Source organism: Labeo rohita, chromosome 7, assembly GCF_022985175.1.
Source record: "Labeo rohita strain BAU-BD-2019 chromosome 7, IGBB_LRoh.1.0, whole genome shotgun sequence".
NCBI classification, from domain to species: domain Eukaryota; kingdom Metazoa; phylum Chordata; class Actinopteri; order Cypriniformes; family Cyprinidae; genus Labeo; species Labeo rohita.
The window spans coordinates 5,303,571-5,323,367 of NC_066875.1; the positions used below are offsets into that span (position 1 = coordinate 5,303,571).

At 32.7% G+C, this 19,797-nt stretch overlaps 1 protein-coding gene across 1 annotated transcript in view; it reads right to left on the reverse strand.

Moving 5' to 3' along the window:
• frem1a (Fras1 related extracellular matrix 1a) overlaps positions 1–19,797 on the reverse strand; it is a 44,473-nt gene that overhangs the window by 16,192 nt on the left and 8,484 nt on the right. Inside the window, 17 exon segments of the mRNA XM_051115610.1 lie at positions 12–215; positions 1,097–1,349; positions 1,444–1,537; positions 2,880–3,088; positions 4,453–4,620; positions 4,698–4,788; positions 4,887–5,083; positions 7,132–7,274; positions 8,256–8,600; positions 8,712–8,843; positions 9,957–10,065; positions 10,990–11,120; positions 11,123–11,312; positions 11,400–11,596; positions 12,831–13,144; positions 13,296–13,390; positions 15,995–16,447. Coding sequence (XP_050971567.1) covers positions 12–215; positions 1,097–1,349; positions 1,444–1,537; positions 2,880–3,088; positions 4,453–4,620; positions 4,698–4,788; positions 4,887–5,083; positions 7,132–7,274; positions 8,256–8,600; positions 8,712–8,843; positions 9,957–10,065; positions 10,990–11,120; positions 11,123–11,312; positions 11,400–11,596; positions 12,831–13,144; positions 13,296–13,390; positions 15,995–16,225 — 3,103 coding nt within the window. The 5' untranslated portion in view covers positions 16,226–16,447.

A 19,797-nucleotide genomic window follows, 5' to 3' on the forward strand; every position in this document is an offset into this window, starting at 1 on the left:
GTTCCCATTACCAACAGCAATAGATGGTGGTTGGTTGTTCACAGGATAAACAGTGATATTAAGGTCATAGACAGGCAGGGCGTTCTGTACTTCAGGTGTTTGTGCGTTGAATATAGTGACTCTGTCACCGCAACAGGAAGGAAATAGCCCTGATTCTCCATCAGAGATCACAAATGTAATGACATCATGACGTGGCTGTAACCCAATCTCTTGTCCTAGAGTGTAGAATTCATATAAATTTGTTATTGCAGAGATTTAGAGCACAATTAGCAAACAACACTTTATACTGAATGTGCACTCAAACTATACTTCAAATCTTAAAAATATATATTTTTTAAAACCTGTACTTGCAGATAATATAGTATCAATAAAATAAAGGCCACTTAAGTGTATCTAACGAGAGTACAAGTGACTATTTTTTAACATGCTTAAGTTTTTTTAAAGTGCAATTTGCAGTAATGTCAGATTAAAATTACTTTGGGTTTTAATATATTTTTGTTGTGCTTTAAAGTACACTTATTTTGATGTTCATTAAACATATTAAAGCACATGTAAATGTACTTGATTATAATTATAATTGTAGTGTTTTATTCAATATAACATTTAAAGTTGCTGTATTGCAACTTCATAATTTAAAATCTATAATTACAAATATTTATGAATACATGACATACAAGTTTCAACAGAAATGGCAACAAAATATATTTTAGTTTACCATAAATCAGTACATTAACCAGTACATTTTAGACTAATTATAAAATGTAATATAAAGCACTTGTATTTAAGTCCCACATAAGAACTCTAAAGTTTAGCTAAATTCATTTAATATAAATTTAAACTATAAAACATGTTCATTTAATTTTAATCAACATGCAATTAGGTATACAAAATCATCACATTCAGTTCGCACTTATAAGTATATTATTTTCATGTACATTAATTCCACAGTGAATACAATTTATGAAAGTATGAAAAAGTGTACTTCTTTTTCACACGGGCCAAATATGGTTGGATATTAAACTGAACCACTGAAACAGAAACACAATCAATATAAAAGCTAAAAAAAAAAAAAATCCAGTGCCATTATTCTCATTACCTGTGTGTCTATAGGAAATAAGGCCAGCTGTTACATCTGCCTGAATGAAGCGGTCCACAATGATGCCGTTTCTTTGAACTACCCCATGATATGGCTGTCGAGCAATCATATATATCAGTGTGCTGTCATCACTGTCAGGATCCGTGGCACAGATGTACTCTATGGTGATCTGCACTTCCTGTCCCTCTGCACAGACTAATATGGGCTTCAGTCCTGGCACTAGGACTGGCACCTCATCATTGACTAGCGTCACCTGTCAAACATGTGTTTGTAGATCATGACTGATATACTGTTTCATTTGTGTTTCTGTTGTGATTTAAATTAATTTCAAAATAAATCTTCCTTACCTTGACATGTAGTACAAAGTCAGCAATATTTATACCATCCGTGACAATAAATTTAATATCATCATGTTCTGTCTCAGAGCTGTCATGGCGATATCTGTTGAGACAAAACAGTCAAAACTAAAAGCAACGTAAAGGTAATGAACTAGCAAACACGAATTGTACTTAAAGGGTAGCTCACCCCAAAATTCAAATTCTGTCATCATTTACTCACACCCATGTTGTTCCAAACCTATATGAGTTTATTTCTTCTGTTGAACACAAAAGATATTTTTAAGAGTGTTGGAAACCAAACAGTCGACGGTAGCCTTCGACTTCCATAGCATTTTTTTTTTTCCATATTATGAAAAGTCAATGACTACCATCAACTGTTTTGTTACCAACATTCTTCAAAATATCTTTGTTATGTTCAACATGTTTACATTTTTGGGTGAACTATCCCTTTAAGGCAAGACACCCCATTTAAGAGTAAAAATGTAACCAACAGATATCACTAATAGATAACCCCAGTTTGTGGATTGTATTAACATTTTTTTCAATTAAACTTTTCTTAAATGTGACCCTGGACCACAAAACCAGTCATAAGGGTCAATTTTTCAAAATTGAGATTTATACATCATCTGAAAATGGAATAAATTTGCTTTTGTTAGGATAGGACAATATTTGGCAGAGATGCAACTATTTGAATACTTGGAATCTGAGGGTGCAAATTATTGAGAAAATCACTTTTAAAGTTGTCCAAATGAACGTCTTAATAATGCATATTACTAATCAAAACTAAGTTTTGATATATTTACAGTAGGAATTTTGCAAAATATCTTCATGGAACATGATCTTTACTTAATTTCCTTGATTTTGGGCATAAAAGAAAAATCAATAATTTTGACCCATACAATGTATTTTTGGTAATTGCTACAAATATACCCCAGCAACTTAAGACTGGTTTTGTGGTCCAGGGTCACAAATGTTATGCTTAACTATGCAAATTCATTATCTCATTAAATATGCAGATAAATAAATAAATAAATAATTAAACTTTAATATTAAAATGACAAACAAAATATAAAAATAAAATCTAATTCAAAATTCAAAAAACTGTAACAGTATATCAGTCATAGTAAAATAACATTGTTCCACAAAATCAGACAAATTATAAAAACTGTCTGTGTAAAACTGTCAAATATTTTGACAATACACCTTTTAAAGACGTGTTTTATAACTGAAATCTACAGGCACAAATAGATAAAGTGCAATTAAATAAACACCTAAATGTGTATTTTGGATGTTTCTTTACCCTAGTAAACAAAACATTATTAAAAGCCAAATAGCCTAAATTCTCAAAATTGACCAGTGCATGTAAAACAATGTTTTTGTCTGTAGTGCTTTGCCATAAAGAGTTTACAATGAACCCAAACAAACTATAAGGAACCACATCTGACCTAACTTTTAGGCTTTTCAGTTCCCTGACTGTGAAAGTCTGGCCTGGACTCATAGGTGTGCCGTCCAGGTAAATACTGCCATGCTGAGGTCCGGTCTTCAGCTCCACATGCAGAGAGTCCTGTAGAGAGTCCTTGTCTGATAGACGCATGTGGTCTTCACTCACACAGCTCTCTCCACCCTCATCCACCGTCAGCGGCTTCACATGCACCTAAAGATGACAAGAAACACATTCAGCACTCAACCACCACTTGTGTTTGTATAGCACATTATGTATGAATAATAAAGTGCTATAATTTATAAAATATGTGAGTAGGATATGGTGATAATAAAAGATGTAGCATCAGCACCATACTAATAATTAAAGTCATCTGCTAACTTGAGCAAGATCATGAAACTTCTTGTTTCATCAATTATATTTAAAATCTAATCTAAGATACAAAACTGTGATAACATAAGGTGTAGCATTAGTAAATTGAATTAAATTAAATTAAATTAAATTACAAACAACCTTAAACTTATTTTAGTTCAGGTAGTTGGCAAGGCAATATTTTTTAAAACACACAAAATAAACTACATAAAGTAAAACTAATAAATAAAAAATACTAAAACTATGTACACATATTTAAAAAATAATACAAACAATAAAATGACAAAAACATAAAAATACTAACATTTGAACTAAAATTGTGAAAAATGTGAAAAATGTATAAAAACTATAACAGTATATCAGTGATACTAAACTAACAGAATCAATAACAAAAGTGCCACAATCTTGGAAAAACTGTATGTGATAGGCTAATTTTATTTTTTTTTTTTTTTTTTATTTCTAAAGCTGGAAATGTCATGTAAATGCATACATTTTAAAAAATTAATATCAATTTTTGTAAGCCAAGCTCTAAAAAATGTAACTGAAACTTTTGTAATTGTGAAATATAATTATTATATTTATTTATACTTGTTTTAGGTATTATATATAATTGTTATATATTGATATATAATTATTGTATTTATTTATCTGTTTATTTGTTTATTTATTTGGTAACAATTTAGTATAGGGCTCAATTCTCATTGTTACCTAATTGCTTATTGGTATACCTATTATCAACATACTGGTTTAGTAATGCTTATAAAGCAGATATTCTGCATGATCATATTTTACATTCCTAATACTACCTTACTACCTTACTAACTATTAGTAAGCAACAAATTAGGAGCTTATTGAGGCAAAAGTCATAGTTAATGATTTGTTAATAGCGAGAATTAGACCTTAAATTGAAGTGTGAATATTTATTTTAATATTAAAATATTAATATTAATATATTGACACTCCTAGTTTCCATAAATGAGCAGCCTTTTCATTACAGAAGACATAACAGAAATATCATAAGGGGGCTGTAAATATTGACAATGGGGGTCTTAGATGTCCTTGAATTCCCTGGATATGGCTCCAGTCCTTCCTTCAATTAAAATCTATTTTTTTGGAAAAGTACTATAGTACAAGTCTCATCGATATGCACCACTAGCAAGCTCTATAATAACAGTTCTAGATTGGGTCAGTGAGGGCTGCTGTACCTCTGGTGGCAGGTTATCCACCGGCAGAATCGTTACATTGAAGCAGATTCCAGTGGTCGTGCTGCCTTGCTGGTTGGTCACTGACAAAACAAACTGGATGTGCTGAGGGTATGGTCCAATGTCCACGATAGGGGGCATGTAAGCAACCTTCATGTAGTTGACTGCATGCTACAAAGAGAGGATCATGTACAGTTCCAGATGCATTTGGGGAAATGATGAGTCTAACCCTAGTTCAGAGTATTTACCTGAGTGAAAAGTCTCAGCATTGGAGCGTTTGGGTCTTTGGTGAATTTAGGGATGCTATCAACCAGAAACAGCCTTCCTGCATCAGAGTCTCTGGAAATTAAAATGTACAGCTCATGCATGTCAAGTTATATGCTGAAGGAAACTGTGCACTGCTTGGGCTTTTTAAGCAGAGTAGTTTAATTTTGTACCCATAGGTAGTGGTGTAGAAAGGTGGGGTGGTAACGGTGTACGTGAGCTCACTATCTGGTGACTCCAAGTCCACAAAGTGCAGCTGCTGCTTGGTCAAGTAGATGACATCGGTCTCGTTGACAACCAAGTGCCTGGTTACACCCGGTGCCTCTTGTGGAGGCTGATCAGGGACTGGCTGGATTTGAATCACAATGACCTGTAAAGATCACCTGGTTAGTGAAGACCCATATGGGAGCTCACATTAGGGAAAACAGTGGAAAGAGGCGAAAGCCTTCATACACTCCATCAAAACCAGGTTATAAAAATCATTGTGGGAACACTGTTTTGAAATGTTTCTAAAATGCTGAAATATCCAGTTTTATATCGAGATTAGAACGTTATTTAAGGGTTACAAAAACGTTTCTTACAATATTCTTACAATAATTTTTTCCAACTCAAATATAACATTATTTGACTGTCTATTTTTATTATTCTAAGAAAGTTGAAACGTCTTTCTACTAACAAAATCATTCTGCTAACTTTATTTTCACCTAAAACATAGCGTTATGTTTACTCTTATATTCTAAGAACATTTAAATGTTCAGTGTTCTTGTTGAGTTTGTCATGTTTTTTTATTGATGACCAAGAAAAAAACAAAAAATATTTTTTATTAAACAGATAATAGTAACGCATCGTTTGAAACTGCAAAGGGTCTAATTGTATTTTGTGTATAGTCATAATAATAACAAAACCATGTGCTTTTGTAAAATAAAGAAAACAAACAGTGTGCGGTCTCTGCCAGCGTTCTTCACAGACAAAACCAATATTCTCTGATAAAGTAATCCGTATGAAACCAAAGAGAGGTACAATTTTTCCCATCTGAACTCATCTGCAATGCGTGCTATTCAAATAATCAAACAAATTTTAATATTACACAAAGATAACCAGATTAAATACAAAATGCAGTTTTTAAAAGATGAGTTCATTTACTAATGGAAAAAAGCTGTCCAAACCTGCATGGCTCTATGTGAAAAGTAATGGGCCCCTAAACCTAATAACTGGTTGTACCACCCTTGGTGGCAACAACTGCAATAAGACGTTTGCGATAACTGGCAATGAGTTTTTCACATCGCTGTGGAAGAATTTTGGCCCACTTTACAATTCTCTTTCTTATTGTTGAATCAGAAATACTGACCTTAACTGAGGCCTGCATGTTTTTTGGATGTTGTTCTGGGGTTTTTTATGACCTCCTGGATAAGCCGTTGTTGCGCTCTGGGAGTAATTTTGGTATGCCGGCCACTCGTGTGAATGTTGATCACTGTTCACATTTTCTCCATTTGCGGATAATGACTCTCACCATGGTTCGCTGCAGTCCCAAAGCTTCAGAAATGGCTTTGTAACCCTTTCCAGACTGATGCACGTCAAGTAATCACAGTTCATTCATGATTACCAGGGGGGCAATTACTTTTTCACAAAGGGCCAGGTAAGTTTAGACAGCTTTTTTTCTTAAATAAATGAAGTCATCATTTCAAAACCACATTTTGTATTCACTTATCTTTGTGTAATATTACATTTTCTATGATGATCTGAATAATTTAAGTGTGACAAACTATGCCAAAAAGAAAAAAAAAAAAAAAAAAAACAGGCAAATGTTTTTTCACAGCACTGTAATATTATTAGACCATTTATTTTTAATAATCTAAGAATGTTAAAAATGTCAGTTTTTTTTTTTTTCAGGATCATAATGTAATTTAAAGGTTACAAAAATGTTTCTCACAACACTCTAAAAACTTTTTTTTTACCTAAAATATAACATTGTTTGACTGTTAATTTCTAATATTCTAAGAATGTTAAAATGTCAAAAAAAATTATCATAATGTTATTTGAAGGTTACAAAAATGTATCTTTCAATGTTCTACTAACTTTTTTGACTTAAAATAGTGTTATTTTTATGTTTATCTTTAATATTTTAAGAATGTTAAAATGTCATGATTAGAATGTTATTTAAAAGTTACGAAAGCGTCATCAAGTAAAAATAACATCATAAGGACGTTCTGAGAATGTTGTTCTAAGAATGTTTGCTCTCAATGTTATGACAACATATATCAAATATTAACAACACTATAAGAACACTTCATAAACATTACTTTAAGAACATTTTGTTCTAACATTTATATAACTTTTTTAAAAGTTGTAAGAGCATTCCCTGTTAGCTGAGAAGAATGTTAAAGATTTTGCATTGATCAACAGATATCCAGAAATTACCTGAGGCTCTGATAGATTAGGAGGGTCATGAAAGTCGGAGAGCACCACCTCAAAAGAGTCATCGAACACCTCACTGCCTGAGTGCCGATAGTAGATGATGGAATGGAAGAGGTCCTTCTGAAGAAAACGGGTCACAGGGTATCCTACACAAATAATAAAAACAGTATTTAAAGGAGAAGTCCACTTCCAGAACAACAATTTACAAATAATTTACTCAGCCCCTTGTCATCCAAGAAGTTCATGTCTTTCTGTCTTCAGTCGTTAAGTAATTATTGTTTTTGAGGAAAACATTTCAGGATTTCTCTCCATATAATGGACTTCAGTTGTGCCCCCAATTTTGAACTTCCAAAATGCAGATTAAATGCGGCTTTCCCAGCCCAGGAAGAAGGGTCTCATCTAGCGAAACAATCGCCATTTTGTTCAAAAATTATTTTTTTTATACCTTTTAAGCACAAAAGCTCGTGTAGCACTAGCTCTGGGATGCTACACAAGCTTTTGTGCTTAAAAAGTAAACAAATTTTTATTTTTCAAAAAAAATGACAGATCGTTTTGCTAGATAAGACCCTTCTTCCTCGGCTGGGATCGTTTAAAGCCCTTTGAAGCTGCATTTAAACTACGGTTTGTAAGTTCAAAATCGGGGGCACAACTGAAGTCTATTATATGGAGAGAAATTTCTTAAAAAAACATAATTTCTTTACGAATGAAAACAGAAAGACATGAACATCCTGAATGACATGAAGGTGAGCAGATTATTTGTAAATTGTTGTTCCGGAAGTGGACTTCTCCTTAAAAGGACACCTGAGGAAACCCTGTTTCGCAAGAATTCAATAGGAATGAGACTTTTACAAGTTCTATAGAAAACGCGAAAACTGTTTGCTGTGCAAAAGTCAGGTTGGTTACTACAGAGTTGCTAACTGGATGCTTTAAAGGAGTTTCTTCATAGTTTTAAGGCATTGCTACAATAGGCTGTTGCTAAGTTGCTAGGATATTCTGGATGGTTATAATATATAATGAAATATACTGTAGTGTGTAGTGTATGAAAGAAATATACTGTAATGTAGTGATGTTTATACTGTTTATTTGGCATGAGTGTGTTATGGCTTTCCCTTCAATCGTTTTCTCACCTGTGTTTCCAGGACCGGGCATCTTCATGATTTCTCCCGCCTGTGGGGGTCTGGTGATGTTGAACATGATGTAGTCATCACTGGAGTCCATATCACAGGCCTGCAAAATAGACCCTCTCAAAAGAGCCGTCTGACCTTCAGCCAACTCCAGCACCATGTTGGTAATGAGAAAGGGCGGGCTGTCGTCTTTGGGCAGGATGTTGATGGGAAACTTGTGTCTGGTTTGATGCAAACCATCAGTAATGCGGAAGACAATATAATCTTTAGTCGTGTCGCTGTCATCGTGGTGATAGCGCACTGCGCTGTCCTTAATATCGTTCACAGTGAACATGAAACCTTTTCCACCTAACACACAGATAAACATACAGTGGTAGTGTGAATGTTTAGTGCAAAGAGCAAAGACATGACTGAATTTGATGCAACAGATTAATATTTCAGGAAAAATCATCTGTGTACCTCTAACAGTTAGTCTGCCGTGCTGCAGGCCGTCAACTGTGATGATCTTCACAGCCCTCAGGTTGTCATTGTCAACAATCTGAAACTGATCCCATGTGACTGGACGAGACTGACCTTCCAACAGACTGAGACCTGTTAACATGACAGAAATAAGGAGAAAATTGTCTGACATTTACAGTTGAGGTCAAAAGTTTTCATACACCTTGCAGAATCTGCAAAAATTTTAATTATTTGAACAAAATAAGAGGGATCACACAAAGTGCATGCTATTATATTAAGATATTTCACCTAAAAGACATTTACATATAGTCCACAAAAGAAACAGTTGAATTTATTAAAATGACCCTGTTCAAAAGTTTACATTCACTTGATTCGTAATACTGTGTTGTTACCTGAATGATCCACAGCTGGTTTTTTTTGTTTTTTTTGTTTAGTGATAGCTGTTCATGAGTCCCTTGTTTGTCCTGAACAGGTATCATTCAGGTAACAACACAGTATTAAGAATCAAGTATATGTAAACTTACAGCACTTTACAGCATTTCCTGATCTACTGAAGATGGACTTTAGTACATCTTTATATGTAATTTTATAATTCTATTGTCTTTGAAATATGGTTAAAGTCTACTACTAAATGTACTTACATTTAGCATTTATGTAGTTTGTCAGTTAACACATGAAAAATAAGTGCATTTCTTCAAAGGGTGCAAAAAGATGAAAAAAAAAACAACAACAATGATTTAAAATGTACTTTAAAGCAAAACATTTCAATTGACATTTTTTTAAAGTGTACTTAAGGATGTACTTAAAAATGAATAGTGTCTCTCTTTAAGTGCACATAAGTGTCTATTTATTTTCTTAAAGATTATATTAAGTGTATATTAAGTATATAAAAAATTATATAAAACCAGTGTTGTTTTTCTTAACTGAAGCTAATAAAATGTAAATAGAAAATAGAAAATGTAAAATTATTAAATAAAATTTAACAATTAAAATAAAATGTATATAATAAAATGTTAAAATATAATATAAATATTACATGAAAAACCTAATAACTTTAAAATAAAATAAATGTATACATTTTAAAATAAAAAATATATATATATTTTAAATCAATTTTAAAATAAATAAAATTGAAAGATTGCCTTGGCAAACAATTAAAAAAGAAAGTTACTTTAATTTAAAGTACTTAAACACTTTAACAAACACACATAATCCAAATGTTTGAAAATGATGCATAATACAGACCCATGTTCCATGATACTCTTGGTGCATTGGTATCAGCTGTCCTGATTGACACATGTACAATCACAGGTTGGCTTTTCTCAAAGTAGAAATCATGCACTTCAAACTCCACCTAGTAAAAATGAACGATACATGACTACTGCATTATTATTAAAAAAACAACAGCTTCTGTTTAACATCATGTTAGTAAAGTTCCCTTGTTTGCGTAACTGTATTGAATATGCATTTGCGTACTTCAGATCCTAAAAGTATATTTTTGAAAAACTGTACTTTAGATAATATGGGGCTGGTTTCACATGCAGGGCTTAGACTAAGCCCTGATTTGCCCATAGTTCATTTAGGACATTTAAATAATTTTTATAAACATGCCTTAGAAAAACATTACCAGTGTGCATCTTGAGACAAAACAAAGGCACTGATATATTTTAAGATCAGTTAGTGCATGTTTCTTTCAGTTTAAACAGCTCACACTTACATTTTATTCTGGAACTAGATTTAAGCCTTGTCTGTGAAACCGGGAGATACAGTAAAAATGAAATAAAACACCATTTAAGTGTATTTAAAAAGATACTTTCAAGAAAATGTTTTTTACTTAAAATACATTTTAAATCATTGTTTTAATAATCTTGCATTGTGCTTTAAAGAAGTACACTAATGTTGATGAGTTGACTAACATACTGAAGCACATGAAAGGTACTTCATTATAATTTATCTGTAGTTTGACGTTTAATATGACATTTAAAGTTAATGCAATTTAAATGTACTAAAATTGTAACTTTATCATAACAAACATGTAGTTACAAGTACATTTAATAGTAATAATTATGAAATATAAAAAACTAGTCCTAATTAAGTGGGTCAAATAAGCACTCTAGTGCTCAGCTGGCATTTGATATAAATTTAAACTCTATACATTTTCATTTAATAGTAAATAAACAATTAAGTGTCTGAAAACTTAACATTCAGTTCACACTTATGTATATTCCTTATGTCAAAAGCACTCTTTTTAACAGTATGCTGAAGTGTGCTTCATTACCTCATAGTTCCTGCGCTGTGTGTGGCTGGAGTTTGGAGGCTGGTAGCTGATCAGCATGTCGTTGAGATCCGTCCAGGTGAAGGAGGAGATGGGTTTGGTGTGGTCCGACAGGTGAGTAATGAAGCCCTCGCTGGGGCTTTAGTGATGTTGAACACCAGCCTCTGTTTGGGCGTCTCATCGTCCTCTGCGTCTAAAGTTGCTGTGGAGAGCGGAGTCAGGATGAACTGGTCCACCTCTAAGATGAACATGGACATAAACGCAGGCTTGGGCGGCTGATTGGGCATTGCATCCTTAATGGTCACCGGGATCCAGGCCTGCTCCGACTAAACAGGGGGTGGACAGAACTGCTGTTAAAATCACAGCGTAAAAACTCAATAATACAGAACATTATGTAATTGTACAAAGAAGACCTGGATTATGCTCCTGCTGCGCGTGTCTGTGAGGTCCAGTCTAATGGCGATGTAGTCTATGTCTGGAGATGGAGGGTCAATGTGCTGGTAACGGATGCCCATCAACAGGAAATCATTGCATGGTACTTTGGTGATCTTCAGAAGTTTAAGACCCTTTAGACAGTCGTCACTCTTACAGTTGGCTCTGGCTTTATTATCTGCAGGAGGACAGAAAAAAATATGCCCTGATGTTAAACTATAAAGTAGGTTGTGAAATAAATTAGTTTTTTGTTTGTTTGTTTGTTTGCTTGCTTTTTCCCAGGTATCATAATGCTCTTATTAAGTCAAAGTATATTTTAATGTATTCTGATGTATTTTTATGTATTTTGGACACATAAAATGTTGAAAAATAAATAAATAAATAAAAGGTAATACTGTTCTGCTCAAAATTCCATTATTTTCCCTCCAATCCAGCATAAATCTCATTTGTCATTTATATATAATTTTATTTGAAAAAAAAATTGATATTTTATAAAACCAGTGTTATTATTGTTAGCTTAAATCACTTTTGTTAACTGAAATAAAGCTAATAAAATATAAATGTAAAAACTACAAAGTAAAATGTATTTAAAAAACTTATTATTACTCTTTATTTTGTTGCCTAAACACAAAGGTCCGATATGTCACTGCATAAAGGAAATTATTTATGCATACTGACATTTATATTAATAAATGATAATAAGAAGAAAACAAAACATAATAAATTAATAAATAATTGTATTTATCATTATTATTATTATTAAAGCTAATATTATTAATCTAATTGGAAATATTATATAAAACAAAAAATAAGAGGAAAAAAGCACAAACTTACTAAAGCTGGAAATTATATAAAACCAATGTTATTATTGTAAGCTAAAACAACTCAACTTAAATTGCCTTTGTTAACTGAAATAAATTTAATAAAATATAACTGTAAAATATACATTTTATACAATATACAATAACTTTAAAATAAAATGTACATTTTAAAATAAATAAAATAGATTTATAAATTTTAAATCAATTTTAAAATAAATAAAATGCAAACAAAAACTGGACATGATGCCTTGGCAAACAACTAAAATAAAGTAAGTACTAAAATTACTAAAACTAACAACATTAAAGTTAATAATAAATATTAAAAATAGAATAAATATGACCAACACACATATTGCTTAAACTAAAATTAAAACTGAAAAGCTCGTTCAAAATATTAATAAATACTGTAAAAGTATATAAATAACACTAATGTTATAAAATAATGTTATTGCCACTATAAAGTAAATTATGACCTATTTGAATATTTTAGCAGTGTTTAGCTTTCATTTCACTATGTTTGACTCATATGTCGATAACCTGGATGTGTTCGTGAAGTAGGTAAATTAGGTTAACGGTTTGTCCTGATTTTACCCAGCTGTCTTCGTAGAGAAACAAAGCTGTCTGGTTCATCCCCTCTCGGCCCCTCCGGTTTCTCTGGTTCCCCAGTGACTAGTTGACCGTGAACTGGTAGATGTGTCTCCAAAGTTGTCAACCGCACCGTGCACTCAATATTATGTCGGTGTTCATAGTGGAAGGACACAACGTTGCCGTCCAGAACATTGGAGAGGCCATAAAACTCTGGCACTTCAAGATTCTGTGATCCGAACTTAATCACATTACAGTCCGGCTCCATGATTTCAACACGGAGAGAGAACAGCTCACTGTACGTCTCTGTCTCTGTAAATCTAAACGACAATGAAACGTACATATTCATAAAGACAACAAAGCAAAAACAAAAAATCAGGCCACAGTATAATATTTACATTCTGTCTGATTACTAATACACTGTCCTAAACTGTAATAATATTAAAGTTTATGACAATATTGCAAACATACCTGTACAGACGAAGTTTAACAGTATCTTCTTTTAAAATCGGACACCCATTATGAGTGTATTTCACTTCATCAGCCAAAAAGTGACAGTCAAAAACCTGTCAAATGTGAAATAGTTAGAGAAAGAACAGAAATAACTTACTTACTTAAATAACTGAAAACCTGTTCTGAAAACCTATTACAAACAGAAATGTATATATAAAAAAATGTATATATATATATAAAAAATCAGCATTATTATTGTTAACTAAAACAATTGAAAAAATGTTTTTATTATTTGAAATAAAGATGAAATTAAATAAAATCAGAAATGTTGCCTTAGTAGTAGTACTAAATGTACTAAACTGATAAAAAAATAAAGTTAAATAGAGATATTAAAGAAAATGTAGCAAGCCTTTTTTTTTTTTTTTTTTTTTTTTTTGCAAATCCAGGTAATTTACCATAGAAATATTATGTTTTGTAACATTTATGACTGTTATAGCGCCGATTATGGTCCGATCACCTTAAAACTTTGCATGCTTGTTTAGAATCACCTATTGCATGTGCTCAGCAGGTTTTGTGAAGTTTTGAGTTTTCCTTTAGGCTTTATAGGATTTGGGGTAAATTCGGACAGGTCCATTTTGTAAATGACCCCGTTATACCTTCCCAAAGGATACATTTTTTTGATAATTATTGACCTAGAGAGTCCAGAGAATTGTACTGCAGTGTTTTTTTCCAAAAACCTAGGACTACTTTGAAAAAGTAGTTTTTTACATCATCTCAATCATTTAACAAACGATTTGATTGACAGCAGTGGTTCTAGAGGCAAAGTTGTCCGGAATGAGGAGTTCTATCATACGATGTCATGTATATGTGTGAAAAAATGCAAAATTGAACAATCGTTTATGCCCTTGAAAATGTGATATCACCCCCTGTGGCAAACACACCAACTGAGTTTTGTTCTGGGGTGCATTTCCCAAAAGCATTGTTAGCCAACTATGGTTGCAAGTTCTGTCGTTACCAACATAGTGGGTGTTACCAACATTTCGGTGATTCCCGAAACCATAGTTCAAATGAACATTCGTAACAGCGTCACAAACTTACGTGGTTGGAACTACAGCTCTCGAGTTGTGGTTAGAAGCATAGTCCCTTGTTAGTAAGACATATGGGCTCAATAAATTATGCTCTTGGGCACAATAAGCAAGCTAACATGCAGTACAATCTATATCTTTAATTCGATCTAAATATAAATGCATTTTAATCTATGTATTTTTAAGTTTCATCTACAAGGGACATTTTTGAATAGTGCACATAAATGCCAACAGGTACCCCGGAGTATGACGTAAGAGGGAACCTGGGATGAATCAAACATCAAATAAAGTGAAATAACATGGAACAAAAAATAGTAAATTAGTTATCAGGTGCCATGTTTAATATAGCTGCATTTTAGAGATCTCTAATAAGTTAAATAGCATAAATTATTACTCATTGACAATTATTAGTCATTAACAACAGCCCTAAATTGTTGAACTAATGTGGTTCAAGCGACGGAGATGCGACCATGTTCGGGAAGCAGTCGTGACTAGCTAGTTAGTTTCCACAACAATGCATTGTACTATGGAGGTTAATCATTGAGTTATGTCGTTGTACAGGAAACGCACCCCTGATCGGCCTCTGTTAACCATAATAGGTGCTCAAACTTCATGGGCTAATGGCAGCCATGTTTTTTGAGATACACAAATCGTCGCCTTAGAATTATAAGGTTCTATCTGACATTTTTGTCAAAATTGAGTTATTCACATATTCTTATTCAGTGACAATGTATTTACATTATGTGATGTTTCAAAAGTGCTCAGAATGCAGACAGAACCTTATAATTCTAAGGTGACGAAATGTCCTTATAGACACTTGTGGCACTTTGGACCAAGACCGGGCACTGCGGCTTTCACGTTGATAGGACAAATGGTTGAGCAGGTATAGCCATTTTTGTTTTTCCCTCCTTTAGCGCCACAATGAGGCCAAGCTCCACAATTTTTGTCCTGTGACCTCAGATTGAGTTCTTACATCAGTGTCCTGAGTTTGACAAAGATATCTCATTCTGTTCAGGAGTTATAGGCATTTTACAAAAAGTGGCCCTGCCCCTTTCAAATGTTTTGGCATCCCTTTGCGAGTCGAAAGTTAGAATATTTTTGATAATTATAGATATTTACTCTCCAGAGAGTATTTCTGCACTGGTTCGAAATTCCAAAATCCCAGGAAATTATGCCAGGCTCACAATCAAATTTGAGGCTTTTGTCCGGCATGAGCCAAGGATTCCAACGACATAAGACACTTGAGCCTGCGACTGACAGTTTAGGAGTTATAAGCGATTTCATACTTTTGATCACTGTAGCACCCCCGCCAGGCCAAGAACCTTGGTCACATTGTCGGTGGTGTGAGTACTACCATCCCTCCAAATTTCAAGTCTCTACAACTTACAGTTTGGTCTGCACGATCAGTTTTGCTGAGATCGCTCATCTGTGACCATTCTAACAATTACAATAAGGGTTTCAGCACTATGTGCTTGAACCCCAAAAACTAACAAAAACACATAATAAAATTGCTTAAAAAACTAATTCAAAATACTAACAACTAAAAGTACACTGTATTAAATTTAGAAAGTCTAGTAGATAATATAAAGAGAGAAATGCATGCAGAATTGATGAAGATATCCAAGGGTTTACCTGAGGGCTCAGTGTGCCGACCCGCTGTGTAATGGGCTCATTCAGCACAACTTCCAGTTTGCAGGCATCCCTGGCTCTGGGTATATGAAACTGCAGATCTTCCTCCTGCAGGTAGACTGACTGTCCTCGCTTCACCTTTAGACCAAGGTTGGTTTTCACCAGAGATCCCTGAATCTGCTGGACAAGACCCAGCAAGAGGAAAGACAAACATGTCCTGTGTTTTGCAGTCATTGTGTTGAGTTTGTGTGGATCAGGATCTCTGCGGTAAGAGAATGGACGAATCTACTGGAGGAAGTGTTGTTTGGTTTCGCTTTGTCCAGTGAATGTTTTCATATAAAGTCATCTCCACTTCTTCTTGATCCTAATGTGAGACGATTAGAAGCATTGCTCATGGGCATCAGGTCAGAGGTCAGGATCATGTACTCTCACCAGACATTATATGAGATGTGATATCTGAAAAAAAAAAGAAAATATTGTCATACTTTATTTTGTCGCCTAAACACAAAAGTCCTATATGTCACTCCATGAAGGAAATGAAGCATGCTTTTGGGATTTTTATGCAAAGTGACATTTATATTAATAAATAAGCAAAAGAAGAAGAAAACAAAAACATAAAAAATTAATTTGTCACCAAAGCTTATATATTAAGCTAATTAAAAATATTAAAACAAAAGAAGAAAAGCCCATAAAAAGATAAAATGTAAACTAAAAAAAATGTATTTTTTTAAAGCTAATATTATTACAAATATAAATATTAAAGAATATAAACATAATTGAAAAATCACATAAAATTACAAAAAATAACATAAAAATGAAAAAAAAATTAGAAATATTAAATAAAACTAAAAGTAAGAGGAAAAAAAGCACAAACTGAAGATAAAATGAGAACTGAAAAAAAAAAAAAATAAAAACTAATAAATTAAAACACTGTAATTTATTAATAATAATAATAATAATTATTATTATTATTATTAAAGCTAATATTATTATTACAAATAAAAAATGTAAAGAAAAGTACTAAATTTTAAAATCTGAAAACTTAAACAAAAAAATACATAGAAAATATTAGCATTGTTTTATGAATACTACTACTACTACTACTACTAATAATAATAATATTATTAACACAGTAAACTGTTGTTGGTAAAGGATATGGATAATGTACCTTTAAATAAATAAAAGAAAAATTATAATAATACATCTCTTTATCATTAATGAATGTTTTAAAACAAACACATTTTATATTATTCAAATTTCCATATTATTTAAAATGTTGTGGTAGCGTTTTAGATTTTTCAGAATAATCAGAACAACAAAAACAAAAATGTGCAGATGCATGATAAAGCACCTATATATTGTTCATAACATTTAATTTTTTTCTTGGGGTGAAATATGATTTGGCCATGATCGGAAGGTGTTAATTGTTATTTAATCATGGCACAAATGGAGAAATGAGATGCAACTTTCCTATAAATCCATAATAAATGACCTGCAAAAGAAGGAATTTGGGAATCAAATTCTCCTCAGTTTAAGGCTAAACATCTCCATCGCCTCTCTCTGACATGTTTGTTGAGTGATAAGAGAAAATCTCCTTCCAAGCCCAGCTCCACTGAGGTGAGACGTCAACTTAAAAGATGACCTTTGACCCTAAACAATCTCCAGGACCTGGAATGACCAGTTTGGAGATTGAGTCCGTCTCATCAGTCAGCACTGAACACACTGCTAAAGAGGGTCAGTTCTTCCACCTGCAGTTTAATGAGCCATTAAAACACAGACTCAAGGGCATGATAGGTGCTTTCCACCCTACAGCTCCATTCAGACACATGCAGTAATATTACTCAACTCACATCTTAAAAACATTCTTCCAGACTACAAACATATCAAAATTATGTCATATTTTCAGCTCTCCAGTTATTCTACAAATCAACTTAAAGCAAAACAATGAAATACCAAATGGATTTGTACAGTACATTTGTGTAAATTTGAGCTCACTGGGTCAAAGTGGATCTTTTCCTAGCGTCAAAACATCTGGAATTAGTCCGTCTTTGTTTACTCACTAACGTGTTTTCTTTTAAAGGCCTGTCCTCTTCTCTTCCTGCTGTCTTTCTCTATTGGAAAACCCAATTTTCTAAGATTGTTCCACAGCCTCAGGCTAAACAAAGTCAAAGCCAGGCCACAGAGTCTTTCATAGTTTAAAAAGCAAGATGTAATCAGTATGTTGTATTGAGATGGCATGAAATTTCATTGCGGTACAAACAGGGTCGACTCAACATAAAGTCGGAGAATAAGAGAAAACACTGTCATGTTTTGACTGAACACAAAGTACTATTTAAAATACAAATTTTTGTTCAACAAATGATGCAGCAAAGAGCTACAAACCCATTCTTACAGTGTTTTGCCACCATAAACTCAGTCAAAACAGTTAAGCTGTGAGAGAAGCTTTTCTGCAGAGAAGCACAAAGTTCAGGACAACCATAAAACAAGTAACTGCATGTGCTCTGTTTACCATTAGTCTGTCTCTGCTTCCTAAATGTACAGTATAAGAGGGCTGATTGCCCTTCTTTAGAGAAAGAAGTGCATGTAATTGTATTGAATGTGCACTTGCAGATAATACAGTATTATTGAAATAAACTTCAGTGTACTTAAATAGAGACACTTTCATGTTTCTTAACGCACTTAAGTACACTTTTAAAAAAAGTATGCTTTGAACATTTGAACATTTTTTTAATAATTTGAAATCACTGTTTCGAAAAAAATTTTCTTGATTATAATTTAAATTTTACCTGAAGTGTAATTTGACATTACAGTTAATATATTTTACAATTGCAACTTCATCATTACACACATGTACAGTAATTACACCATAAAAAGTGATAGTCTGCGTTTGTTACCTTAAAATTAGATATAAATTACTGTATATAAATTAATTTGGTATTAGGGATCGACCGATTATCGGCCTGATGATCTTTGCCAATATTAAGCATTTTTATGGTTATTGTTATCAGTAATTTTCAAAACCGATTTGCCGATAAAATAATTTAAAAGCATTTAAAGAAAGTTGTTATTCTTAATTTTTACATTAATTTTCATTTTTACACCAGACATATATATCAGTTCAAAATATCGGTTATCGGTCTACTTGATCTTTATGACTGAAGAAAGAAAGACATGAACATCTTGACTGACAAGGGGGTGAGTAAATTATCTGTAAATTTTTGTTCTGGAAGTGAACTACTCCTTTAATGCAGTACCTTCACAAACAGTCTCAATATATGTGTATTTTTGCTTCGCCAATGAAAATAATCAAACAAACAGAATCTACTGTTGCGTCTCTGAGCAACACATAGTAGTTTTTCATTGCAGCATTTTTAACAAATTGCATGAGAGAATAATTCAATGACTCATTCATTTATTTCCTGAATAAATCAGCATTTTGAAGTAATTATTTGAATGAATGATTCAATAATTATTTGAATAATGATTCAAATTATTATGTTTAAAAAAAAATGAAGTACTTGATTATAATTATAATTTTAATTTTAGTGTAATTTGACATTACAATTTATATATTTTGTAATTGCAACCTAATCATTACAAACATGTAATTTCACCATAAAAAGTGATAACCTGCATTTGTTACCTTAAAATTAGGTATAAATTACTGTATAAGTTGATTTGGTATTTAGTATTTAGTATTTATTGACCGTGCCAATTGTTGGCCTGGCCGATATTAAAGGTGTGCTATTATGCTTTTTCACTTTTTGAACTTTAGTCAGTGTGTGGGGTGTTTATCTTTGGGCATA